The sequence below is a fragment of the Orbicella faveolata genome, unplaced genomic scaffold, assembly GCF_042242905.1.
Source record: "Orbicella faveolata isolate gen_17 unplaced genomic scaffold, um_ofav_v1 contig_25, whole genome shotgun sequence".
Lineage (NCBI taxonomy): Eukaryota > Metazoa > Cnidaria > Anthozoa > Scleractinia > Merulinidae > Orbicella > Orbicella faveolata.
Genome location: NW_028301553.1, coordinates 23041834 through 23068980, shown reverse-complemented (window position 1 = coordinate 23068980; position 27147 = coordinate 23041834). Strand labels below are relative to the sequence as shown.

Sequence of the window (27147 nt, the reverse complement as noted above, 5' to 3'; positions counted from 1 at the left end):
CAGAATTAGCTCACCTTGTGTGAAGGAAAAATTTCTAACAATTTCTGTTTAACATGGAAACAAGGCACCTCACTGTTATCAAACAAAAAGAGCGTTCAGGAACACTGCAGTGCATTACAGGGATGACAATTAAAGACTGCAATTTACATGTACATTTAAATTTGCAGTTGATACATTTAAGTGGGTCAATGTACTCTACATACATGTATACAGTGTCCTCCAAAAACCTGTTGTCATATAGCAGCGGCCATGGACTTTAGCTTTGCCCAACATGTTTTTACATCTTCAGTCTAACTTTTTGAGTGGGCTACCAGTTCATTCACACTTCAGTTACGCAACCAGTTTAACCATGCTCAAAGGAGAAGGGTGTGGGTAAAATTGTTTTTATAAAGACCTGACAGATATGGATGCAAGTATTGCAGCTAATGCTACAAGCAATTCTATTCTTTCTTTTTTAATTTGGCACACTCATCTTGGAGATGTTTCCTGGTAGCTGGCAATAGTTTGCTGTCCTCAGTTAAAGAAACCCTCCCAAAAACGATCATATCTTATTACTAGATTATTACTAACTTCATGCTACTTGCAACTATCTCATTCCTGGTTGACGGATGAAAATCTCTATCTTTTTCTATCCAAGAGGTTTTGTAGATAGAGGATAGCTATCTTTGGCATGGCTTAAAGTTAACTAATATCTATCCATCAGATAGTTAGGAAATAGATAGACTAGCTAAAAACTAGCTTCCTGTATAGATATTCAACAGATACTTAAATGGCCTAGCTATCCACTAACTTGTCTATCCAAAAACCACCACTACTGTAGTAAGCCAAAAACTATCTGAAGTCTAGTCCTTATATTGAACAATAAAACACTATCCCATCTGAAACCTACCTCTGCTGTAGTTAGTAAAAAGATAGCCTATCTGAAAACTACCCATCACTCATATCGCACTGTGATAAGCTACCCAAAAGCCAGAGATAGTAAAAAGATAGCAGCCAATCTAAAAATTATCCATCACTCATGTACACGTAGCACTTTAATATTAACCTAGCCAAAAGCTTTCTTAGTCACAGGTGGTGAATATATAGCTAACTATTGAAAACTCTTCATTACTCATTTTATATTGAACTTTGATACCTGCTCTTCAAATCCTAAACCTGAGTGAAATCTCTGTATTTACATAGGAAAATGTATAAATAACTCATAGTTTTATTTAAACCTGCTACAGTTGTACATTAAAATTTAATACCAAAAACCAGGCACATCCAGATGCAAAAGGAGGACAAAATCTGCCTGAAAATGAGTTTCCATTATGTTGTGATTTATCACAAAACTTACTTAAATTTAATATATATCTTTCAAAAATCCTGTTTGAAACACTTCTCAGCTACTTAAATTGGAGTCTAGTAAATGTTTACATTCTTCAGTAAATTTTCATGAAATGTAAACAGATTTCATGACCGGAAAAGCACAAAATATTCTTGAAATGAATTTCAAATTTCAATTACATTAATTTCTTCATGAAAGTATTTTTTTCAATTAATTTTGTCCATGAATCATGTGTTTTTCAAATTATGGTAAGCCTTATGTACAAATTTCTGGAAGTGGTGAAAAGTAATTTTCCGTAACCTAGCTGTGAATTATATCTGCTGTTCTAAATAACCTCTATTTGCATAATGAAATGCCAAATTATAAAAAAACCTTTGAAATACTGCCCAATTAAAGAGAACTTCAACCACCCTAATGAAAATAACATCAGTCTTTTGCAACTCAAGTAATAAGTGGCAAACAAAAGGTCTTGATAATGTAATATGCACATCTAACATAACCTCAAGAGCACCACCATCAACCTGAAAATCAAAAAGGTGAAGGATGTTGCTTTTTGATATCTTGTGTTTTAGTTGTTGTATAATAAATACATGTATGCCCACTTGATCCTAGACAAGATATACACTAGCTATATGAAGTATATGTAAACTACATGAGAGAGCTCACATTTATTGCACTTATTGTACTTTTACAATGAATGATTTTCCCAACGCGAAATTGTTTGTATATTGTTGTGTTGAATACAGTTGCTTTCATAACTCCTTTAGGAAATGAACATTTGCATTCACGAAATCAACAAGACTTAACAGTGTGTTAAAGCATCTGCATCTTCTGTAATCTTCCACGATCAATTTAACCGGCCAGAACGTTTCCAGTATTTCAAGAACCTTCACAAATTATGCAAGAAAATCAGTTTACCTTGGAAAGCTGCAGGGACCATAAGCTTTCTGTAAACCTGACGAGTGTAAGAGAAACCGCCAGCTGCTGGCAAATAGTTTGATTGCCACACTGTTTTGCCGACGAAACTTCATACTTTTCCACCTTTACTGGGATTTGACTCAACTGGAATAACAACGGACATCTGTAAACAATTTGTGACTGCTTTCCAACGTAGAGCAAGGCTATAAAATAACAGAGCTTTGTTATCGAATCCTAACAACATTCACCACGATCTTCGCCCGCCATTTTGGTGTTTCCGGCCGATCCCATAATCCTTCGGTCAATCTGATAAATGAATACTTTTGACCAGCAGATTCCCTTTCTAAAGGAGTCGGTTATTTGCGCGCAATTTCGAATCCAACATTGTCAATAGCAGCAAGAAACATGGAATGATTTGTCCAAGTTCAAATGAGTATCTTGATTGCTTCGGTGAAAGAAAGGCAAGTCGCAGAAAAGTAAGTATATCATAATTGTTGCTCAACATTATAGTTAGCTGCTCAATCTTTGAATCGAAATCAATGTTGTGGCTGAAGAAATTTCGTTGTTATATTTATTTCGCGATCACTGAAACACAAGAAAAACGTTTGTTCTCCTGATTTTATTAGCACCCGTAACAAGGAAATTATTCACACGCATTTCCTATGTATGAAATGCTTGCATAATAGCTTGTTAGTGTGCTTTTTGAAGAGGTAACTTAAAGTTTACACTGAATTGATTTGAAGCTACAGATCACGCTCGATACACTTCACTACCGCATTGCCTACATACCGCTCTTTATTCTTTACAAAAGAATACACTCCTGATCAATTGATTAATGAAAAATAATGTTAATTCTATCGCTATTTATAAAAATATTTAGCTTCAATTGCTTCATTGCAGAGCAGAGGGAAAAAAAAGGCAAGAATAGCGGCCGTCAATCCGAAACGAACACATTAAAGCAGAAACGGAGGTGGCGCAGACGGCAGCTGAGTCCTGATTAAAATTCTTGTTATCTTTGATGTGAACTTTAAATAACATCTTGTAATTCTGGAGCCTAAATTCATATCTTTTTGAATTGAAAATAAAACCTTTCACTGTCCGGCATGAAACTGCAATTTTTGTCTCGATCCTTTGGCGTGGTTTTAAATCGTTATAAATAATGACCTATCTGTGAATATTTCATTTGTGTACTTTTCTGATGCCCTTTGCTCTGTGATCCATTTTGTCTGTAATGTGTTTAAAGTTACTATCCAATCGTTACTTTTTAGCTATCAGACATCTAGTTAATTTCTTGTGAATTATAAATAGACGGCTATTTCTGTCCTGTCACCTGATAAGGGGGATCAGAAATTCTGAATCCTTTTAAGAATTATAGGTAGATGACCGTTTTGTTCTGATAAGTTATGCAGTGGGGGATCAGAATTTTTGAATCCCTTTAAGTCATGTGGGATCAGAAATTCTGAATTGTTGTAGAATTATAAATCGACAGCTCTTTCTATCGTGTTGGCAGATTTGGTGGGGGAGGGGTATCAGAAATTCGCAATACTTTTAGAACCATGAACAGATAGCCGTTTTTGTCCCGTGAAGTGATGGGGATCAGAAATTCTGAATGCTTTTAGAATTATAAGTAGATGACTGTTTTGCTCTGACGGGTTGTGGACTGGGGATCAGTTTTTTGAATCTATTAAAGTCTTGGGGGATCAGAAATTCTGAATCCTTTTAGAATCATAGATAGATGACCGTTTTATTCTGATAAGTTGTGGGCCGGGAGATCAGAAAATCTGAATCTCTAAAAAAGGAAAGCGCGATGGGTGCACGATCTTTTTTACATTAAATTGTACATTTTGGTGAAATTGGATGTATTGTCCCTGGCGGACTCAACTGAACACTTCTTTTTCTCCTTCCAATAAGCCAAAACCAATCGGAAACACAAACTTTTTCGGCATCAAATACCAGTACCCTTCGGAATTGTTCCAAATTGGAATGCCACATTTTAGTTTGGAAGGCGTTATACCATATTTAGAATAACTTGGAAAGGTTTACTCTGGGAATAAGGCCTACACGAAGGGGGCAGGGAGGGAGGGAGGGGGGGGGGGTGTAACTTTCTTCCTCTTCATCTTCCCGTTTGTTTATAGAACTTTCCAGATAAAGATCAACATTTTCCACTTTTAAGCTTTTTGAAAGCTCTTTCAGTACACAATACTGTGACCCAAAATGGCCTTTTGTTACGTTTTTATCAGTGGAACCCGTATGGAGACCAGTCATGTAGCTGAATGGGCCACCCTGCTTAAATAAACTTAAGCTCATGATCGAAAAATATACAAATAACATCATAGTTCTGAAGATTTCGTTCAACTTGAACTGTTTTTTAGCGACATTAAAAGCAAAGAAGAGTCCGAGTCTCGAGTCCGCATTAAAAATCTGTGATCGAGTCGTGGACTTCCAGTCGTTTTAGCTCAAACGGGATTGGCTGGAAGGTCAAAAATATGCTTTCTTTGTAAATTCGAGATATCGGACTTGTACAAAGTGCGCGCTTTAATTGCTGCCCTCCAAAAAAGCGGTCTCCGCCCACAAGAATGAATAGATCTTGTAGCATGGAAATCCTGTGTCCCCCCCCCCCCCCCCCCCCGCGCGCGCCCAGACTTGTCCTAGCAACCTTCTTCTTTCTCCTTTGTTATCACACTTGTTAATCTTTTTGGGATTGATCGGACACGGCGGCACTAGCACTAATCCATAGTTATAACATTGCAACAAAGTTAAACTTCGTAAAGCAACTCACCATCAGCAGTCAAGATAGTATTGCCACTTTTTCCAATTCCCTGGACAGAATCATTAGCCTCACATCTGAACACAAACTGGCCAGCATTTTCCATTGTTTTAATCCAAGTTCCTGATATTCCCATGTTCGTGATCATATTGTCATTTTCATACAAAAAATAAGTATGTACTGGTGGGTTGGCTTCAGCAGTGCATGTGAAGTGTATTACAACTCCTGTACACACTTTGCTTGTTGTATTTGTGATTAAGCGGACATTTTCAGGTTGATCTGCAAGGAAATTTAAGAAAAGGATCAATTGCGACCTCTCACTAGAAATATCTACTTCAGAGAAAAATATGTTATTATTGTTTCGTTACATTTATTTTCATGGCTAGGATATGAATTACATCATGTACACAAAGATTCAATGTACACTCATTTAAAACCTGCGTCACCTACATTACTAACAACTGGTAGGTTAGTAGCTAGTTTAACCAAGGCTGGTAGGAGCCGTTTATCTACACTTGTTGCAAAAACCATCATGATTGTCACAAATAGATAATTCAACAAATATCGCATAACTCATTAACCAGGCGTAAGGGCTACACTGGGAGAATATCGGTTCGAGGTCTTGGCATAACGGACCGAGCTGTACAGGAAAGACTAAGGGCCAATATCGACCACGTATTGCTCAGAGAAACCTTCGCTATAATAAAAAATAAATTACACGATTGAAGATTCCACGATCACGGGCTTTAAAGACAAAAATAAAGCTTTAAGCACAAGAAAGAGTCTGTATTAAAAACCTAATTAAGGTAAAGCCTGCACTTGTAATCAGTTCGCCTATCAGGCTGGTGCCTACAACAAGAAAACAAAACGAAAATGACTATTCTCTATCTGGGTCTCTATATTAAGAAAACTCTCAGGTAAAGTACAGTTAAGTCTGCATTCAAGTCTGTTGACCCATCAGGCTGGTGCTTATCAAAACAGCATAGCGCCTCATTTCAACACTCACATGTCATGTGCCTTCAGGAAATATTCGATTTATGCACCTGCCAGAAAGATCTTCCAGTATTTTGGAAGTGGAAAATACATCTTAGAGTCCATTTTATTCTTAAGTATTTGTTTTTAACTGTTATGTATTATATACTTCTTGTTCTTCACTTTGTTATTTTCATTAAAACATTCCTTATAATTCAAATGGTAATTTTCGGTCACAATCCCTAAATAGAGGTTTCCTACAGCAGTAACGAAAACCTTTCGGGAAATTATTTAAACTGTCTATGGACATTTCAACGATAAGGTTCAAGGTTTCTACCTTGGATAGTAAGGGTGGCTTCCCTGGCCTAGGAATGGAGTGTCTAGAGGAATCTACTTTTTCACTAGAAATGAGTTGCATGTCGGTAGAAGTATGATTAGGGGTAGAAAGAATGTGTTGGGAATTTTCTCTTAGAGTCTCCTATGCTTTTGAAATTCGCATTGGCGTCATCTCACCATAGTACCATGTGCTTTTAGAAATCACCATTCTTACACTTACAAGATAATGTGAAATTCTTGCGTTGCTTTCTATTGTTTCGTTTGCTGTGTAAATCACAATATCCTTACGGGTAAAATAATTTACATTTTTTTTGCGCGCGGTCTCGTTATTTTAAAATAGCTTCCTCATCCGTTCGAGCAAATTGTGCATCGCGTACGTATCCATGATCTGTCCAGTTCCTACCTTGTAATTCTGGTGGAATTTCTGTAAATCGTGTTTGTTATGGTTTTCTTTGTTATTTGCTTAGCTTCCTTCATTTGTTATTGTTGTACTCATTTTCTATTCGCTTTTCATCTTTTTTAGTTAAAAATTAAACTCGTATTCGTGTAAACAAATAAAGTCGCACGATGTTTGAAGTTCAGTACGAATTAGGCTTCCACTCGATTAATACTTTGGCGAAACAGCGATAACAGATAATCAAGTGGTAATCGTATCCATATGCATGTAGGAGTCTCTTCAACAGAACAGAAAGGATCCAACACAAACTTATCCAGCATGGACATCGCTTGCTGAACTATACTTTCTAACACCCGTTTATCACCGAAATCACTTTTTTCCACGCAGTATACTGATACACCTCTCCCCCTTCCAGCCAAGAAAGCCCTTTTCATAGCTGACAAGATACCTCTCTTACCAACCTTACTGATTCTCCCCTCCATGCCTCACACCGCGACATGTTAACTGGGCAGAAGTAACAGCTAACATTTACGACTTCTGGCAGGCAGGATTCTCTTTTTTGTCAATAAACAATGGGGACGGGTTAATCTTTCGTTCTCATATAACGACATAGAACCACAAATAAATTTTGTGAACTACCAAAAACCTGTGCCCCTCTTGTTAAAATGTAAATTGAGTAAGATTTCAGAGGAAAGATCTAATTGTGTTCTTACGTACATTGCACGTCAATATCTGTCACTGTAGAGTCCACTCCACAAGTGTTGTTTGCAGTGCACCTGTATTCTCCAGCTTGAGCTCGGTTAATGTTAGTGATGTTCAATGGATTTCCCTTGATATGCTCACCAGACGTGACGTTCGTCCACATAACAGTTGGATCAGGAGTGCCTGTAATCACTTTACAGTACACTTCAACTTTATCACCTTCTGTGACAACGTTATTTTCGGCCTGCTCCACAGATGCTGGGACTGTAAAACACAAACAATCTCGTGTATAACAAACTGTCTCTGTCGCGTAACATTATGTTATGGCGAACGCAGTGTTCCCAGTCAATTCTGCGCTTCAATATAATAATTAAGATAAATGAAGTTCAAAGTAATCAGGTACAAGTATGTATAGGAATTCTGCACTTTTCAACGTATATTAGTAGCATTTTGTACGCGTGGTAGTGAGTAAGTCGTGAAGGAAAGAGAAATGATTACAAGCACGGTTTGGTCTAAAATCTGACCCATTCAGCGAAGATCAGAGGAGAGTCAAAAAGACAAGAACGTAATGAAAAACTCATTGTAAAACTTGCTGGTCTAGTCACATGTAGTGCTCTCTGCAATGCTCACGACATGTCCTCTTCAGACAACAGCTTAACTACGCACTGCTGAGTTGTATATAAAACGTTGACGTGTAGGGATTTAAAAAAAAAAAGACGTGAACGCTCTAATTCGTTGTATGTAACAGAGAAACACACGAGAAACAAAGACATGAACGATCAATGCAGTTATGTATAGAGAACTTTTAAAGGTGGCCTAACACGGTTTCCAGCAAATTTAAGGTAGCTCTAAATATGTGCCGTGAGATTAAAGCCTAAAACAAATTCATGCTTGAACGGGATTCCAACCCATGACCTCTACGATACCGGGGCAGTGCTCTACCAACTAAGCTATCAAGCCAACTGGGAGCCGGCCACGTTGATTCTCAGTTCATAATATACCCGTTGATGGTGATGATAGATTGAACAAATGAATATATGAAAGATCATGTATATTTAAAGTGCAGAGCAAGACGTAAACGATGATTGTTGTTATATATACAAATAAGGCAGCTGTAAAATAAAGCAGCCTGTGGGAGACTGCCGGTCAGCGATGTTGTCTCGCGTTTAACTGAGCCTAAATTACATTGAGCAAAATTTCAAAGTTTTGAATTTTAACGTATACGTGCCAGTGTAACGCTTTCAATGGCATTTTTATTAAAATCATAGGGTAACAGATATTTCCTAAAAGGAGAAAACTTTGATACCGTCTGTCATAGATAACTTTTAAATCGGTTTAAAACTGTCAAAACCAGCTACTTGTTTTATTATTTATTGCCTTATGATTGTAGCCGCTGATTGGTCAAATAATCGAGTGGTTTCCCTCCCGACCAGAAAGAAAAGGGAATCTCTGTGTTGCAGTAGTAAAGTTGATTTTATGGTATGATCAAGCAAGAGGTTAGCATGACTTAGTCCTAGTTTTTTTCCCAACGTGATTCTCAATTTAGCAGTGTCAAGGGAAGAAAGAGAAATAGAGAGTTGATCCCCAATACATGTATAGGCCTTATTCCAAAAGTAATCCCTATTGAGATATTTTCATATAACTCCTGATTTCAGAATTACCACTAAAAAACATCAACGCAAGGCCCGTGTTAACATTATCTTCGGGAGATTAGCATACTATATTTGGAGTAACTTGGAAGGGTTTACCCTGGGAATAAGGCCTATATGGGGTCGAGGGGGGAAGGGAGTTAACTCTCTTCCTCTTCATCGTCCCGTTTGTTTATAGAACTTTTCAGATAAAGATCAACATCTTCCAGTTTTACGTTTTTTAAAGTTCTTTCAGTGCACAATACTGTGATCCAAGATGGCCTTTTGTCACGTTTTCATCAGAGGGACCCGTATGGAGACCAGTCATATAGCTGAATGGGCCACCCTGTGTAAATAGACTTTAGCTCATGATCGAAAAATGTACAAATAATATAGTTTTTCAGCGACATTAAAAGCAAAGAAGAGTCCAAGTCTCCAGTCCGAATTGAAAATCTGCGATGGAGTCGTGGACTTCCAGTCGTTTTAGCTCAAACGGGATTGGTTGGCGGTCAAAAATATGCTTTCTTTGTAATTCAGGATACCGGACTTGTACAAAGTGCGCGCTTTAATTGCTGCCCCCGTCCCCCCAAAACAACGCGCTCTGCCCACAAGAATGAATAGATCTTGTAGCATGGAAATCCTGTGTTCCCCCCCCCCCCCCCCCCGCCAACTTGTCCTGGCAACCTTCTTCTTTCTCCTTTGTTATCACACCTGTTAATCTGTTTGGGACTGATCGGACAAGGCGGCACTAGAAATAATCCATAGTTATAACAATGCAACAAAACTAAAGCAACTCACCATCAACAGTCAAGATAGCATCAACGCTTTTTCCATTTCCTTGCACAGAATTAGTAGCCTCACATCTAAACACAAACTGGCCAGCATAATCCATTGTTTTTATCCAAGTTCCTGATATTCCCATATTATTAATCAAAGTGTCATTTTCATACAACAAATAAGTGTGCACTGGTGGTGTAGCTTCAGCAGTGCATGTGAAGTTTATTACAACTCCTCTACACACTTTGCTTGTTGTATTTGTGGTTAAGATGACATTTTCAGGTTGATCTGTAACGAAATTAAACAAAATGATCAATCATGACCTCTACCTAGAAATAGTTACTTCTGAGAAAAATATGCTCTTATTGTCTCTTTACATTGATTCGCATAGCTAACATATGAATTACATCATGTCTACAATTTAAAGTAATGTTAAACCTGTCATCTACATTGGTAACAGCTGGTAGGCTAGTAGCCAGCTTAACCAAGGCTGATAAGAGCCATTTATCTACACTTGTTGCAACAACCACTATAACTGAATCAAATACATCATTCAGCAGGTGTCGTATATCTCATTACCCAAGCGTAAGTGTTACACTGGGAGAATATTGGTTCGAGGTCTTGGCATTACGGACGGAGCTGTACAGAAAGCGCCGAGGCCCCATATTGACTACGTACTTTCTCGAGCAAGCTTGGCTAATAAGAAATTAATTATACGACTTTATATTCCACGATCACTGGCTTTAGAGACAAAAATATATTTCTAAGAATAAGAAAGGGTCTGTATATAAAAAAGCGTAATTAAGGTAAAGTATGTTTTGAGGAGGCAGCGTGGCCGAATGAGTAGTTTAGGGCGCTGGTATTGTAATCAGGAGGTCCCGGGTTCAAGGACTCCACCCTGCCACTAGTGGGATTTGTTTCTCGGCAGTCCAAAGTTACAATCCTCAGTCACGCTTTGTAAATAGCCAACTGGTCTTCCTCCTGCCGGTTGGGATTTTTCTAACTATGTTACGTTTGTTTGAAATATTTGTTTCCTTTGTTTTAGTGGCATGACTGTAAACTAGCTAAGCTTAGTGCTTGTATAGTTAAGTGCATGACCACTATAAATAAATTTACATTTACATATTTTTTACATGCATTTGGCATTTGGTGGCTTATCACACTGGTGCTTACAACAAGAAAACGAAAAGAAAAACAATAGTTTCTTTGTGATTTTACTATGTTAGTAAAACTGTAAGGTAAAATACAGTCAAGTCTGCATTGGAGTCTCGTGACCCATCAGGCTGGTGCTTATCAAAACAGCATAGCGCCTCATTTTCAACATTCCCATGTTATGTGGCTTCAAAAAATATTCGATTTATGCACCTACCAGAAAGATCTTCCAGTATTTCACACTTTGGAAGTGGAAAATACAGACCTGAGTACATGTTATTCTTCAGCATTTGTTTTCAATTGTTATGTTTCATATTCTTCTTATTTTCCATTTTGTTATTTTCATTAGAACATTTCTTACAATTTAAATAGTAATTTTTGGTCACAATCCCTAAATAGAGGTTTTCTGCTGCTGTAACGAAAACCCTTCAGGAAATTATTTAACCTGTCCATCCCTTGCATGCATGTGTATGCTACATTCCTGGGTCGTTGAAACTCCACCCAGGCGAATTCCAGTTACAGTGTACCGTATCCCAGTTTCCATGAACCTATACATTTCCAGCTAACTTAAGTTACAACAATGTGTTTATCTTAAACTGCAAGTGTTTTTGTATATATTGAAAAGATAATATTCTTACACTGAACAGCAATGCTTGTCACTGTAGACTTCTGTCCACAAGTGTTGTTTGCAGTACACCTGTATTCTCCAGCTTGAGCTCGGCTTATGTTAGTGATGGTCAGTAGGTTTCCCTCAGTGGGGTTATAACCATTACCCTGCACCTTTCTCCAGATAACAGTTGGATCAGGAATGCCTGCAGTAACATTACAGTACACTTCCACATTGTCGCCTTCCTCGACAATTTTATTCTGTAATTTAGTCATAGCTAGTGGAACTAGGACAAGAATGAAAATTCATTAAAACTGGCAGGTTTTTTTTTTATTATTCTATACGAAATATATATATATGTGTGTGTTATTTCCCTTATTGAATCTGCACAAGACCATGGCATGGCAGTCGAAACAACATTGCCTATCTTTTCACCGCGTTTTAGCCACCTAAAAACTTGAAAATTCACCTCCGACTGGGTCAGAACCGCGGGGATTGGGGCCTAGGACTAGTCAGGCTGTGACGCATTCTCGTCCTCAGAGGCCTCGCTCCTTTTGGTCAGCCCCAAGAATCGCAACCTCCGGGCTTGTCCAACACCGGAAGTCCGCGATTCACGAAGTTGCTGTCAAATCTGAAAAATCTGATTGGCTGAGAGTACGAGACGAATAATCTGGGCACGCTCCGAAAATCGGCTCTGGCGCCCGTTTCTCGAAAGTCCCGAAAAGTTTTCGCTCCCGGAAAGCCGTAGCAAAATCTCAAACCTTATGATTACAGAGCTGTGTTACGCACATATTTTTAATATGAACAGAGGTGCTCTTCATACAAGAAGTTTCAGGCGTATACACCTCTCTGTTTTTAGAAAAAGATCAACTAAATATGGCTTTGTGGGCCCGAAAAGTTTTCGAGAAACAGATCTCTGGCCAGAGGTTGCGATTCTTGGTGCTGACCAAAAGAAGCGAGGCCTTTGGGGACGAGAATGGCTGTGACGTCAAATAAGAACTTGACTGTAGGTCTACATATCTTTCGTAAATTCTTACAATTTTCAATCACAATTTGGACTCGGAAGAGCGTCTAATTCTTGGTAAATTTCACTTAAGTTTTCGTTTATATCTGTTTGGTTCGAAAAACATGTCGACCTACGTTCTTCTTTTGACAACACGGTCTGACTGGCCCCAACTCTTCACCTCCCACGGTCTCTGACCAACCGGAATTTTCCTTTTTTTCATTCGGTTACAATCCTGGATTAAAACGCGGCGAAAATGCAGTTTTATTTTTCGATTTCCATATCACAGTCTCGTGTAGGCTCCATCAAGCAGATAAAAAACTACCTTTATATACACTTTAACGTAGCCAGATGAGTGTACAGAATTCTTATGAAAGTGTAACTGACGCGTTAAAATTTGTCAGTTCTGTAACGTGATGAATAAAACAACAATAAATGGATCGAAATTTGAGTCTTGCCAAACTGAAAATATGGTTGTGACTAGTCTTAGGCAAAAAGTAATTGAATTACTGCTGTAAAAGATGTATAGACGATATTGATGTGCAAAGGCAATGTGTGATAATGACGATTTGAATGCCGTGTAACAAATTAATTCACTTACCATTTAGAGTCAGAGTAATATTGTTTGTGCTTGTTACATTTTCCACGAGTTGATGTGCTATGCAATTGAAAAGAGACTTTCCTCCTCTTGATATTTTATCTATCCATGATCCACTCTTGCTAAAACTGAATCCATCTTCATCATCAGAAAGCAAATAGTTATAAACTGGTGGATTGGCTTCCGATGAGATACACGTGAAATTCACCCACAAATCAGAACAGTCTTTGTTCTCAGTTGTGTTAGTTACTAAGGTAACCATATCTGGTTTATCTGTAGAAAAAAGATAAGTTCCATTTACATGTGTAATGAAACTAGTTAGAATGGGATTTCCTTTGCTAAATCATTTGTGAGTAGTTCATTGCACCACTGTAACAACTTCAACGACATAATATACCAAAAGAGTTATTACACAAACCAAATCAAGTTTGACTTTTATCATGGCTAATAAAAGGATGGATTACTCTGGATCAGCATACTAGCCAAAAAGAAAAACAGTGAAATTCTCCCAAAATCTTCTTGATATGAAACTCGTTTTGCATCTGGTGTAGTGTCCACTGGCCGCAATCTTGTAGCTTTGGTCGACGCGACGTTCACGGCTACAGAACCTAGGGCCGATTCATGCCGGGGAAAACTTCCAACTGGAAAAGAAAATTCCGGAATTCGCAAATTTCTGGGAAAGGGACAACCTCGAGACGATGGCCGAAATTTTTGAAACGAGTTTCTGGAAACTTTCGTTTCCATTCGTTTTTGAACCGGACTTTTCGGAAATTTTGCTCGAATGGAACGCACCCCAATTCAACGAATAACAGCGTGGTCTTTCCACGAGTGTGTGGATATTAAAACAGTTGTTTTAAATTAGCAACAAGCTGTTAAGTATTTCGTCAAGAAAGAGATGAACGTGGTCGTAGCCAGACTTTCGTTTGGCTAGAATTATGCTTGGAACTTAAGAGATGATCGCAAGACACCAAAATACTAGCGTGGCCTTTCAACGAGTGTGTGAGACATTCACAATATCATGTTTAAATGCTCCCCGAGAAACTATAATGTATTTGAAGGTGAAAAAGATGAAGTGTTCGTTATTCTTCGAACTTAGACTTGCTTCGAAAAATTGCATATTCGAGTCATGTTTACTTTGAAAGCTTTGAACACGACAGTATAGGTGTTGTAGTTATCGCCCCAAGGGAACCCGTTAATGATTGGCTATAATTACACAATGCGCCTGCCCTTTTTGATTCTAAAGTAATTTCCGCATTATCTCCAAGTTATCTTTGCTATCAAAGGGAAAGGAATCTTCTGTTTGTTTCAGCTACGTTCGTAGGAGAGGAAGACCGCGTGACGAGCTCAAAGATCTTCTACGTAGGATGCTAAGTGTAAGCCAGGCGGATAGGAAAATTGCGCCAGCTCCCGGAACCAATCATATTGCGGGATTTCTTGCATTTCGCCAGCTCGCGCACTGAGGAAAAAAAAGGTATAAATATTACCTAAAAGGTACATGCCTGTACTTACAGAAGACATTGATATGAAGTGAATGGTTGACTGGATTTCCAATTCCATTGTAAGCTGTACAGCGGTATGTTCCAGTAATAGTTCTGCTAATGTTTACGATAATCCACGGGTTCCCAAGAAACACTTGTTCGCCATCTGTACCATTCTCCAATACTCTGGTCCATATAATGTTTGGAGTTGGTTTACCAGTTGCAGCACAAAGCAAAGTTACATTTGACCCTTCACTGATAGTCTGATCGCCACTATAACTGGTTAAACTGGTTTCAACTGAAAATGACAGAACGCAATGAGGATACAATAATAGGAAACATCGAACTTGAAATGGTAAATAAAAAAAAAAAAATAGTTTCATTTAGATAACATATAATTTAAATTTGTGTACACTAGCAATTTGTGCTAAAAATAATGTTATATTTAACAATTAGATTAGGAACCCGGGTTCTCTACGCGAACATAGTCAACCAGGTGTAGCCGAGTTGACTATTGCTGGTATAAAATTTACCGTTGTCTCAGTACATAAAATAGACCTTTTTAGCTTGGGTGGTTTGTTGCTCCATTTCAGACCATATGATGATACTCTTGAGAATTCTTGCTTTTAAAATTTCAAATAGTCCCGTGTGTATGTGCAACTATTAGAGCGATAAAAGTACAATTGTCTAGAGAATGTCACATAGTCTGTAATGAGAAAATAAACTGCCCAAGCTAGAAGGGTTTTTAGAAGTCAAATAACGCGTAGAAAAGAACTGTTTTGTTGTGTTACATCAGGCGCACTGACTACAGTCTACCCGTACTTGTTTTGTCTACCCGCACTTACGTTTAATCTACCCGCACTGACGTGGGTAGACAAAACATCACGTGTGCAATCACGTGTACACCCGTTTTTTTTTTTCATTAGCAGATAGAAAACGGCAATAGAGCCAATCAAATTAATGCTAAGGGAATGTGCAATAATTACCTGGAGGTGGTGTTGGGTTGGAAAATTAGAGGGGGGGGGAGGGCATAGGAGAAAATAACAACAATAGAGAGGGGGGTTTGGATGCAAAATTTAATACATACAGGGGGGGGGCATTACTTTTTCATTCCTTTATGCAAACTGGAAAAGTAGTGGAAGAGTTATTAGAGTTCAAATATAAATACTAACATTGGAATAAAACTGACAAATTTATCAATTCTTAGGTGTTCTGATCTGTGAGCTGTTGTTTTCCTATCTGAAGAACGGTCTTTGCCAGAGGTATGTTCCCAGTACAGCGTGAACGAGACTGCATGTAAAAATTATGTACAGCACCTTGAGTTCTTCGATGCAAAAGCCAGAAAAAGAGTAAGAGTTTCTTGGACAATTGAAAAAGATGTGAAAGCGCTTACCAACAAGCAGCTGAAAATGTATCTAAAGCAAAAAGGTCTTAAGATAAGTGGAAGCAAGGCTGAGTTGATTGATCGAGTTTCACCCACACACGCGGGAACCTTAGTGCCGGAGATGCTGTAGAAGATGAGGAATCTCCCAATTCATGCGAAGACGACACAAGCTCAGAGTCCAGTGATTCTGATGACTCTTCAACTGACTCTTCGACATACGTCGAATAGTGTCGATATACGTCGAAGAGTCATTTGAAGTAATGTTTGCATCGGAGGAAGAACTCCAACAAGTAAACTAGGTATATGGGAATCAATGGGAGGAGACTTTTTTCAAGGGAGGGGGGGGGGTATTAGCCTTAATATTATCATTATGTGAGGGGGGTTCAAATGAATTTTTGGTTAATGATAGGGGAGTATGACTTAGTTTTGGGGCATATTTCACCCATTTTCCAGCCCCCCCCCCCCCGCCCCTCTCTAGTTACTGCACAGTCCCTAAATCCCATTAGAGAACACCAGGGTAGGGGTCAATATGTAAACATTTGCTTCTGACCTGTGACGCATTGTGCACCGGGGAGGGGGTAGGATTGTGCATCCTTACATTGTGAGCAAATGAAAGGCACAGAGAAATTCAACATTCAAATTCACTGATTCACAATAGATCGCGTAAATTAATGCTAAATCTCATTAGAAAACACCAGGGAAGGGGTGAATATATAAACATTTGTTTCTGACCTGTGACTTGTTGTGCACCTGGGAGGGGGGAGGATTGTGTATCCTTACATTGTGAACAAATGAAAGGCACAGAGAAAATGTGGTCGATACTTTGCTAACCTCAATAGGCCTAGCAGAGGAAGGGTAAAAAAAGGATCTCGGTGAAGTCTATATCTATGAACAATGAATGGTCTTTTAGGAAACACCCCGTGAGAAAAGAGCCACGCCCATTTAAAACCTGGGTTAATTATGAGTTTAAGATTTTTGAGGTGATATTTGATGAGCCGATCGCGGAATTAACTATTACCTCGTGGAAGTCAAAGCGAATGATCTAAATGTTTAAGTGGGATTTTAGTTCTATTTCCTTTAAATAACGACTTCCAACTGATACTCTACATATTTTTTAGTATTATACTTGTCGCTTTTTTAGGAAAAATCAAGCGCGTGAATTTCGCGTACTTATAATTGAAGTATCCAGTATTTTTTCCCTAAAAAAAAGTTGTCCTTTCAAGACAATCTCCACCCATTGCACGCTACATAAACAATAGGGTGCCTATGGGCTGATAGCTGCCTGATAGTTGTTCTAAAAAATATTTATCATCCATACTGGATCGACTAATAGTTGCCCGCGGCCCGCGTGAGATCAGTACCACATGATCAGTTTTGGCCGATTCGCCATTCCCACATCGCCCATAATACACCTTGTTTGCCCCCTACAATTCTGCATAACCTTTGTTTCCCATTTCTCCTGGGTATTACAGTCGTCCCAAGAGAAACTGGAGACAATGCTTATGCAAAATTTGGGGGGCAAACAAGGTGTATTAAGGGGGATGTGGAAATGGTGAATGAAGACAAAGGGAAAAGTAGAAGTGAACTATAATTGCTGATAATGTACGATAGTTCAGCCAATCAGATTACGGCGTTTGCATTAGCAAATCAGTAGAATACCGTGAACTAAAATTCGATAGAACACCACAGGCAAATGTTCTCTATGAGGAATTTAAAGGCAAATTATAGTAGATAAGATGTATGTCTGAATTAAATGGATTTGTTTTAACAAGCTGAAATTATCCCTGATTGTAAATCTTTGCCTCCTTTTTTTGCCTTTAAAGATCTGCCAAAAAACACTCAAATAATTTCTGGCGTCCCACTTACCAGCAATCAGTACTTTAATTTTATCAGTCCAGGGCCTACATCAACATGATATAAAAGTTCAAATACCAGGATGTATTTCATCGACTTACCAACAACCTGTACTTCAATTTTATCAGTCCATTCCTTTATGTTAGTCTCTACGATGCAGGAAAACACCGCTTCATCTGCTTCTGTCACATTGTAAATAATCAATGTTGCTGGATCGCTGCGACTGATGTCAAAATGCTCCTGAAAGTTGAGTGCAGGATCCATCGAAACTGTCCCTGAAGATGTTTTATTGCCAATTCGGGTATTACCTATTTCGAATGTCACGCGATCAAGTGTTTCTCCGGATAAAGTGAAGTTCCATTTCAAATGTGCCTCAGAAGAACCGTTAATAACCCGCTGGATCGTTGTTCGGACTGAAGTGTCGTTTGTTTGCAGCGGGCCACGTTGTGGAGGAGGAAGAGTCCATGTGATGGTAGCATCTGAAGTAAGTAAAGTTTAAAGTACATATTAAAATATAAAATAGAACAAACGTGAACCTCCATGAGTAGTCGACCAGTCTTTTGTGTATTTAGAGTACAACGTTGGACAAAAAACCGTTATTGGTATTTGAAAAAGTAAATTAGCAGCACAAATAAAGTAGTCAATAAAATCCCGAATATTCTTTTACTCTCCTTCTCTCCTTGTTTTTCATCCCTCTCTCCTTCTTGCCCCCCTCTCTCCCTCCTTTCCTCAAGATCAAAACACTGACTGAGGTGAACTTCCCCTTTAAGTGGCACGCCATCAAAACTTTCAACAGCTGGATTTTACTGTCTAACCTTGGTGGACGAAGCTGCTTCGCGTATTTACTAGAAATTGAATCAACTGAGTTCTTCAAGATCTTTAGTTTAAAAAATGTAATGAGATCAGTAGAGCGTTTTAATAAAAAGTTGGGTTAAATATATACCAGAACAAATATAACGATTTGCCATATTTTCTACCCCCGGGGGGTACTCCCTTATATGGGCTCTATAGGTATGTGCGACCCTAAAGGGTATGGTTTTTCAGCCGTTTTGGTAATATATGGGGTATCGATTTTAGCTGATTTTAGCCATTTTGGTCATAAATAGGGTATGGTTTTTGCACTCTTGCCTTGATATGGGTATTTTATTTAAGAAGAAGCCATTTTTTCGTCATTATCGAAAAGAAAATCAACAAAAGCCCTCCACCAATTATGTTTACGGTAGTTTAACATTGGTCTGAATTAGGCCGCACACCCCCGCCCAATTTTTCTGGGAGTACCCCCCCCCCCCGGGTTTTCTACCAATTCTGTGATCCAGGTTCGACTTCAAAATAAGGTCTTAGATACGCTTATTTGATTTAATTTAATTACAGTAGTAACTCTTTTACAGAAACGTGTAATTAAGAACTACACTGTATTCCATGGTCTTTTTCAAGAACATCTTTTCACTTAACTGAAAGACGCAATGCACTATGTCCGCTAATTTCAATCGCATTTTAATTTTCAGTGCGCAAATAAACATAAAATTACGGGACTTTTATATTCATTTACAAGAGTTTCATTGGCGTATCACGTTATTATTAGCAAGGTTCCTTAAAAGATCAGTTAGGTAAAATAAATGGACGACTCGACATAAAGCTTACAGTACTCTATCGTTAACTTTGCTGACTGCTTTGCTAAAGGAGTTTCTGTTTTGTAAATGTTCCGATATTTGTATGCTTTTGAATCAACAGATTTGCAAACAGTTCTTCAGTAAAATTTAAATGATCGGTTTTCTTAAAGGAAACACACAAAGTACAATCATGTATAGTACCCTAATTTATTTTACAGCAGTTGTTTTTAAGCAGCTGTCCTAAATAAATACCTGCCAAAATAACCCTCCTCTTCTCCGTCAAACGTTTTCATTACTATGTGGTCGCATTCACAGGTATCGTACGCTAGGGTTTCTAAAATCGGTGTTGCAGAACATAAATTGGTTCGTGCTTGTGTACTACAAAGCCGACAATTTAGCTTCTCAGTAAGCTGGTCACGGGTGTCCCAAGCTCAGTGAGGGTAATTATAACATTAAGAAATAGCGACGCATGAATATTAATTACTCATGACCCTCGTTGCGAGAGATCGCATGGGAAATACTGCTGCCGCTTTAAAGTGCACGAAATGGCCAATTCCTCTGGAGAAGTGCCGGCAGGGAATCATTGTAGATGCATTCATCAAAACAAATATCCAGTCCGAGATGACGAGAGTTCATATTTTCGGTGAAGAAACCAACCATCAATTAGTAAAAATCCTGGGCTTAAAATCTAGCCAATCAAATCACGTGTCTGCAGAGCTACCATCTCCTCATACCTAGGCCTCGCAGGCTTAGAGGGAAAGACGGCTCTGGGAGCGAAAATGCACTCCTCAACTCCCCCGCACTTAAACCTAATTATTGCACACTTCCTTATGACTGAATCATATCTTATTGTGAGACAAACGGGGCAGGATGGGGGAAAAAACTCCCTTAAGGTGGTTTAATACTGTGGAATATAAAGTTTTTCCCCCGGAAACCATTTTTTCGAAACATGAACATTCAACTGACATTTACAAAACTGTATTTACTTTCAAATTACTAAAAACTCTGCACACTGGTAGAGATATACTTCCTCATAGCAACGCCCACAGCAACGGTTGTTTACCGACAAAAAGAGCTTCAATACAAAATGGGTTCAACTCCTGAACATTGTTCAAATTACTGAGAACTCTGCACACTTGTAGAGGTATATTTCCTCTTAGCAACGCCCATAGCAACGGTTGTTTTCAGTCAAATAGTGCTTCAGTGCTTCATATGTGGTTCAGCTCACTACGTTTCAATTACACTTTACCGGAAAGCTTTAAAGATGTGTACTATGAGAATTCTTCATCGTGGTCCTAAACATTGTTTTCCCTACCATCTTATACGGCCCTTACACTTGGTTAACATTTCTATGACCGGTGTATATCTGGGTACCGAATGCAGCATTTATGCAACTCCCTTGCATATATCATTATAATCATTTTAAACAAATATTATATCCTTGGGTTAGCAATGCAGTCCTTTTATAGCTACGCTACAACATCCGACGCTACGTTTCTTCCACGGTATACTGAGAGGCTACTATTTGCAAGAGAACGATAACATAGGTTTTTCTACGATTAGAGTAAAAGAAATAAATTTTGAACCAGCGCAGAGCTGAAACTGACACAAGAAAACGTTTACTTCCAGTTCATTCAATATGTGGGAGACGTTTCTCCCATCCTTTTCAATGTCCAATTAAAGCTGAAGTATTCATTGCTTTTGCTGTCAAAACTTGGGAAAAGAAACAAGCAGTAGCAATGATACACGTAGGTATGTCTCAGTACACACGGTGTCAGTAGTCGATCAAGTGTCGATGTACGTCACGGTCAAGCTCGAAGCGATGTAATATATATAATACTATCATTATTATATCGATCGACTTTAGACCGAGTATGGGCATACATACCAGCCAATCGAAACGCCACGGTCGACACTAAGTATCAATCTATAGCTATCAAATATAACGCAGAAAAGACGCAAAAGTGCAATGCATGTACCTGTTATGATCAGTTGTGAAAATATTGTTCCATAGGCAAGTAACTTGAGCAAAAAGTCTTTACAAGCCTGATTCATCATGTTCGATTACGTTCACTTCAAGAATTGAAAACTGCAACACAAAAGTGAATGTGTTTCTATGCCGGCAGCCTTTGTTCCTCATATATATCTAGCAGCAAGAGGAAATTAGAGGCTCCTTAGATCAGTAGCCTGCATTTTGTATTAGGGGCATCCGGAAACCCTTGAAGGGCCTGCGTGACTTTGTGTGCTGAATCATGGTGCCGCCCGTAACAATGGCAGGCTTTGAGACAAAACAACAAAATAATTTTTCCCCTTATTAATTAGCAGTTATTTCATGAGTACGTTAGCCATAAAGTACTAAATTAGACTAATAATGGTTATAATCCACTTTCATAACTAACTTCAGCATTGGTTCTTTATAGATTAATTTTTTATGATCAGTTTTACGTGTTAAGCACGACACGATCGTCAAGAAAATATTATATCCTTGCAATGCAGTGTTTTTGCAGCTATCCTAAAACAACCGATGCTACCGTTCTTCCACAGTTCACTAAGAGGTTACTACTTGCAGGAGAACGATAACATAGCACGTTTTCTACGTTTAGAGTAAAAGAACTGAATCTCGAACCAGCATAGAGCTCAAACTGAAACAAGAAAACGTTTACTTCCAGTTCATTCGATATGAAGGAAACGTTTCTCCCATGCTTTTCATGTCTATGACCGGTGTACATCTCGGTACTGAATGCAGCATTTATGCAACGCCCCTACATATATCATTATAATCATTTTAAGAAAATGTTATATCCTTGCAATGCAGTCTTGTTGTAGCTATGCTAATACAACCGATGCTACGTTTCTTCCACAGTTCACTAAGAGGTTACTATATGCAGGAGAGCGATAACATAGCAAGTTTTCTACGTTTTGAGTAAAAGAACTAAATCTTGAACCAGCGCAGAGCTGAAACTGAAACAAGAAAACGTTTACTTCCAGTTCATTCGATATGAAGGAGACGTTTCTCCTAAATCTTGAACCAACGCAGAGCTGAAACTGAAACAGGAAAACGTTTACTTCCAGTTCATTCCATATGAAGGAGACGTTTCTCCTAAATCTTGAACCAACGTAGAGCTGAAACTGAAACAGGAAAACGTTTGCTTCCAGTTCATTCCATATGAAGGAGACGTTTCTCCCATGCTTTTCATGTCCAATTAAAGCGAAAGTATTTCATTGCTTTTGCTGTCAAAAGTTGGGAATAGAAACAAGCAGTAGCAATGATACACGTAGGTATGTCTCTTCAGAAAAGATGTCAGTTAGTGGTTGATCAAGTGTCGATGTACGTCACGGTCAAGCTCGAAGCGATGTAATATATACAATACTATCATTATTGTATCGATCGACTTTAGATCGTCAATATGGGTATACATACCAGCCAATCGAAACACCGCGGTCGACACTAAGTATCAATTTCTAGCTATCAAATATAACGCTGAAACGACGCAAAAGTGCAATGCATGTACCTGTTATGCTCAGTTGTGAAAATATTATTCCATACGCAAGTAACTTGAGCACATATTCTTTACAAGCCTGATTCATCATGTTCGATTACGTTCACTTCAAGAATTGAAAACTGCAACACGGAAGTTAATGGGGACTTTAAGCAAATCGCTACGGCTGGCGCTGATACGGGCTGCCGGAAGTAAGTTTCCCCCAATATGAGACACTGCGCATGTACGGCGGTCGCATCCAGCCATAGTGTGAAATCTGACTACGTGAGTCGTGATGTTTTGCCGTAGTGGCTACTACACCGGGGGTATTTCAGCGGACATCTCTGCATTTTAAGAATTGCATTGGATACTCTATCCTTAGAACTTAAATTAAGTCAAAGATTGTGTCAAAGTTGCCTCTCATAAGCTTGTAAATCCGTATCCTTAATTTGAATGTGTTTGTATGACAGTGTTTGTTCCTCATATCTAGCGGCAAGAGGAAATGAGAAGCTCCTTAGATCAGTTGCGGGCATTTTGTATCAGGGGCATCCTGAAAGCACTGAAGCGCCTGCGCGACCTTCTGTGCTGAATCATAATGCCGCCCACAACTATGGCACGCTTTGAGACAAAACAACAGAAGTATCTTTCGCCTTATTAATCGGCAGTTATTGCGATAGCTATAAAGTACTAAATTAGGTTTAAAATGGTTATAATGCACTTTCATAACTAACCTCAGCATTGGTTCTTTTTGGATTAAGTTTTTATTACCGGTTTTACGTGTTAAGCAGGACATGATCGTCAGAAGTCTGATTTATTTCGGGCGCTAGCCTACGTGCACACGTTTACTATTTCCTTCATTTTACGCGGAACACTAGTGGACGTCTGCCCGTAGGCTACAATTGTAGGCAGACAACGGAGTTACAAACAAAACGCTCCACTGTTAATTGGGTATTTTAATCAAATGTATTAATTTCCTTCCTTACGGCAAATTATAAGCAAAAGTACACTCGCATGGCCAGTTTGTTTCGAGGGAAGGAAAATGGCGGAGATGGCAGAAAAAGAGTGTTACTAATAATGACCGATGTGTTAATTAATTTAGTGTTTTTAGTCATGGATCAGCGTGAAGCGTTGAAACGATTAATGTCATTAGGGCTTAAAATATGCAAATTTGTCGATCACTCAGCTGTAACAAATTAAATCGACATATCATCGACCAGAATGGAGTTTTTTTTTTTTTTTTCAGAAAACGCCAGATTATCGCTCACTCAGAAGAAAACAAAATGATGTTTTATCGACTTTCCTAAGTAATGCGGCGACGTAATATGTAACAGATAAACTGTAGAGGACGGGACATGAACTGGCCGAGCAGAGTCTCGGGGAGAAATTGTTCGAAAACGTTGTTGTCGGTTCACTTTTAAAGGGACACTATCTTGAGGTCATTCCTCACATTTGCATTGCGTATCCTTACTGCGCATAATTTATGGCGTCATTAGCGCGCGCTCGTGCACGCGCATATTGAAAACATGACGGCCTTGATATTGAGTTCTGTCCTTTGAAAAATGGCTCTAGCTCACCAACGAGCACGGGCACTCCAATTTTTTTTCCAGTCATTGTAATCAACTAATTATAAGCTTTGCGTGAGAAAAGACTGATCTAATTTCTATTGCTGAAAATTGAATTAATAAGAAAAATAGCAGATACACTGTGGTCTTTTCTATTTTGTAGTCGGTAACCACGTCAAGAAATTTGATTCAAATTTTTAATCAAGGATTTAGCTTTCTGCCTGAATCAAACTTAAAATGTTCATTTGTATCCGACACAATGTATTGACTGTAGGTTAATGCGTGTTCTTATATGAGTCTGGGTTCACAAAGATTTTACAATTACTTGGAACGCGTTCTTATAAAATTTTCAATGCCTCACTGCTCCTTAATGAGCATGGGTACCCCCCTTTTTTATTTCAAAATTGAAGTGATCAATGACAAATATTCAGTGGACAAAGTTTGAACAAAAATCTATTGTCACTTTTATTTCAGAGGAATTACCTTAAGTTGAGCAATTCCGGGCCTGCGATCTACTGTGGAATATAAAGTTTTTTCCCCGGAAACCGTTTTTTGGAAACATGAACGTTCAACTGATATTTCTGAGCATTTACAAAACTGTATGTACTTTCAAATTACTGAGAACTCTTCACACTGGTAGAGATATGTTTCCTCATAACAACGCCCATAGCAACGATTCTTTACAGTCAAAAAGTGCTTCAGTACAAAATGAGTTCAACTCAGTAAATTTCAATTACACTTTACCGGAAAGCTTTAAAGATGTGTACGATGAGAATTCTTCATCGTGTTCCTAAACATTGTTCAAATTAGTGAGAAATCTGCACACTTTTAGAGATATATTTCCTCATAGCAACGCCCATAGCAACGGTTGTTATCAGTCAAAAGGTGCTTCAGTGCTTCATAGGTGGTTCAGCTCAGTATATTTCAATCCGGCACACTTTACCGGAAAGCTTGAAAGATATTTGTACTATGAGAATTCTTCATCGTGGTCTTGAACATTCTGCTCGCTACCATCTTATACGCCCCTTACACTTGGTTAACATTTCTATGACCAGTGTATATCTGGGTACTAAATGCAGCATTTATGCAACTCCCTTACAGATATCATTATAATGATTGTAAGAAAATATTATATCCTTGCAATGCAGTCTTTTTGTAGCTATTCTAAAACAACCGATGCTACGGTTGTTCCACAATTCACTAAGAGGTTACTACTTGCAGGAGAACGATAACATAACAAGTTTTCTACGTTTAGAGTAAAAGAACTAAATCTCGAACAAGCATAGAGCTGAAACTGAAACAAGAAAACGTTTACTTCCAGTTCATTCGATATGAAGGAGACGTTTCTGCCATGCTTTTCATGTCTATGACCGGTGTACATCTCGGTACTGAATGCAGCATTTATGCAACTCCCTTACAGATATCATTATAATCATTTTAAGACAGTATTATATCCTTGCAATGCAGTCTTTTTGTAGCCATGCTAAAACAACCGATGCTACGTTTCTTCCACAGTTCACTAAGAGGTTACTACTTGCAGGAGAACGATAACATAGCAAGTTTTCTATGTTTAGAGTAAAAGAACTAAATCTTGAACCAGCGCAGAGCTGAAATTGAGACAGGAAAACGTTTACTTCCAGTTCATTCGATATGAAGGAGACGTTTCTTTCATACTTTTCATGTCCAATTAAAGCGGAAGTATTTCATTGCTTTTGCCGTCAAAAGTTGGGAATAGAAACAAGCAGTAGCAATGATACACGTAGGTATGTCTCTTCACAAAAGATGTCAGTTATAGTGGTCGATCAAGTGTCGATGTACGTCACGGTCAAGCTCGAAGCGATGTAATGTATATAATACTATCATTATTATATCGATCGACTTTAGACCGACAGCCAATCGAAACACCACGGTCGACACTAAGTATCAATTTCTAGCTATCAAATATAACGCTGAAACGACGTAAAAGTGCAATGCATGTACCTGTTATGTTCAGTTGTGAAAATATTGTTCCATAGGCAAGTAACTTGAGCACATATTCTTTGCAAGCCTGATTCATCATGTTCGATTGCGTTCACTTCAAGAATTGAAAACTGCAACACGGAAGTTAATAGGGACTTTAAGCAAATTGCTACGGCTGGCGCTGATACGGCTGCCGGAAGTAAATTTCTCCCAAAATGAGACACTGTGCATGAACGTCGGTCGCATACAGCCGTTGCGTGAAATCTGACTACTTGAGTCGGGATGTTTTACCGTAGTGGCTACTACGTCGGGTTTATTTTGGTTTTCTGGCTCTTTTCAACGAACATCTCGGCATTTTAAGAATTCCATTAGATACTATATCCTTTAAACTCAATTTAAGTCAAAGATTGTGTCAAGGTTGCCTCTCATAAGCTTGTAAATCCGTATCCTGAATTTACGATAAGTTTTGGCCAAGGTGTTGGAATGGCGAAGCGAGTCAAGTGAAATATTCGTGTTGAACACGAGGTTGCTTTTCTTCGGTTAAGATTGCTTTGAGGGTTTAGTGAAGATGTTTTATATCTGGATAACTATACGATGCTATTTTGCTTCTTTGAGTATTGATATATTTGTGTTCTTC

At 38.5% G+C, this 27147-nt stretch overlaps 1 protein-coding gene and 2 long non-coding RNA genes across 10 annotated transcripts in view; 1 reads left to right on the top strand and 2 right to left on the bottom strand.

Annotated features, from left to right (window-relative positions):
• LOC110054627 (hemicentin-1-like) overlaps positions 1-26671 on the bottom strand; it is a 52362-nt gene extending 25691 nt beyond the window's left edge. For 4 of the 8 annotated variants that reach the window (XM_089294256.1, XM_089294253.1, XM_089294257.1 and 1 more), the window contains exons 1-8: positions 26532-26671; positions 18002-18379; positions 14694-14960; positions 13188-13457; positions 11615-11869; positions 9846-10112; positions 7435-7683; positions 5025-5291 (exon numbers count right to left, since the gene is read on the bottom strand). In XM_089294256.1, coding sequence (XP_089150382.1) covers positions 5025-5291; positions 7435-7683; positions 9846-10112; positions 11615-11869; positions 13188-13457; positions 14694-14960; positions 18002-18379; positions 26532-26610 — 2032 coding nt within the window. In that variant the 5' untranslated portion in view covers positions 26611-26671. Of the gene's footprint in view, positions 1-5024; positions 5292-7434; positions 7684-9845; positions 10113-11614; positions 11870-13187; positions 13458-14693; positions 14961-18001; positions 18380-21489; positions 21765-23022; positions 23393-26531 lie in introns of those variants that run through there. The other 4 variants (XM_089294255.1, XM_089294254.1, XM_089294258.1 and 1 more) reach the window with 4 other exon arrangements.
• On the bottom strand, positions 439-2530 carry LOC149109522 (uncharacterized). Its single transcript, XR_016208664.1, has 2 exons — positions 2246-2530; positions 439-1848 (listed from the first exon to the last, which is right to left on the bottom strand). It is a non-coding gene; the product is annotated as an uncharacterized LOC149109522 (long non-coding RNA).
• On the top strand, positions 2577-3360 carry LOC149109521 (uncharacterized). Its single transcript, XR_016208662.1, has 2 exons — positions 2577-2721; positions 3146-3360. It is a non-coding gene; the product is annotated as an uncharacterized LOC149109521 (long non-coding RNA).
• Positions 26672-27147: the final 476 nt, after the last annotated feature.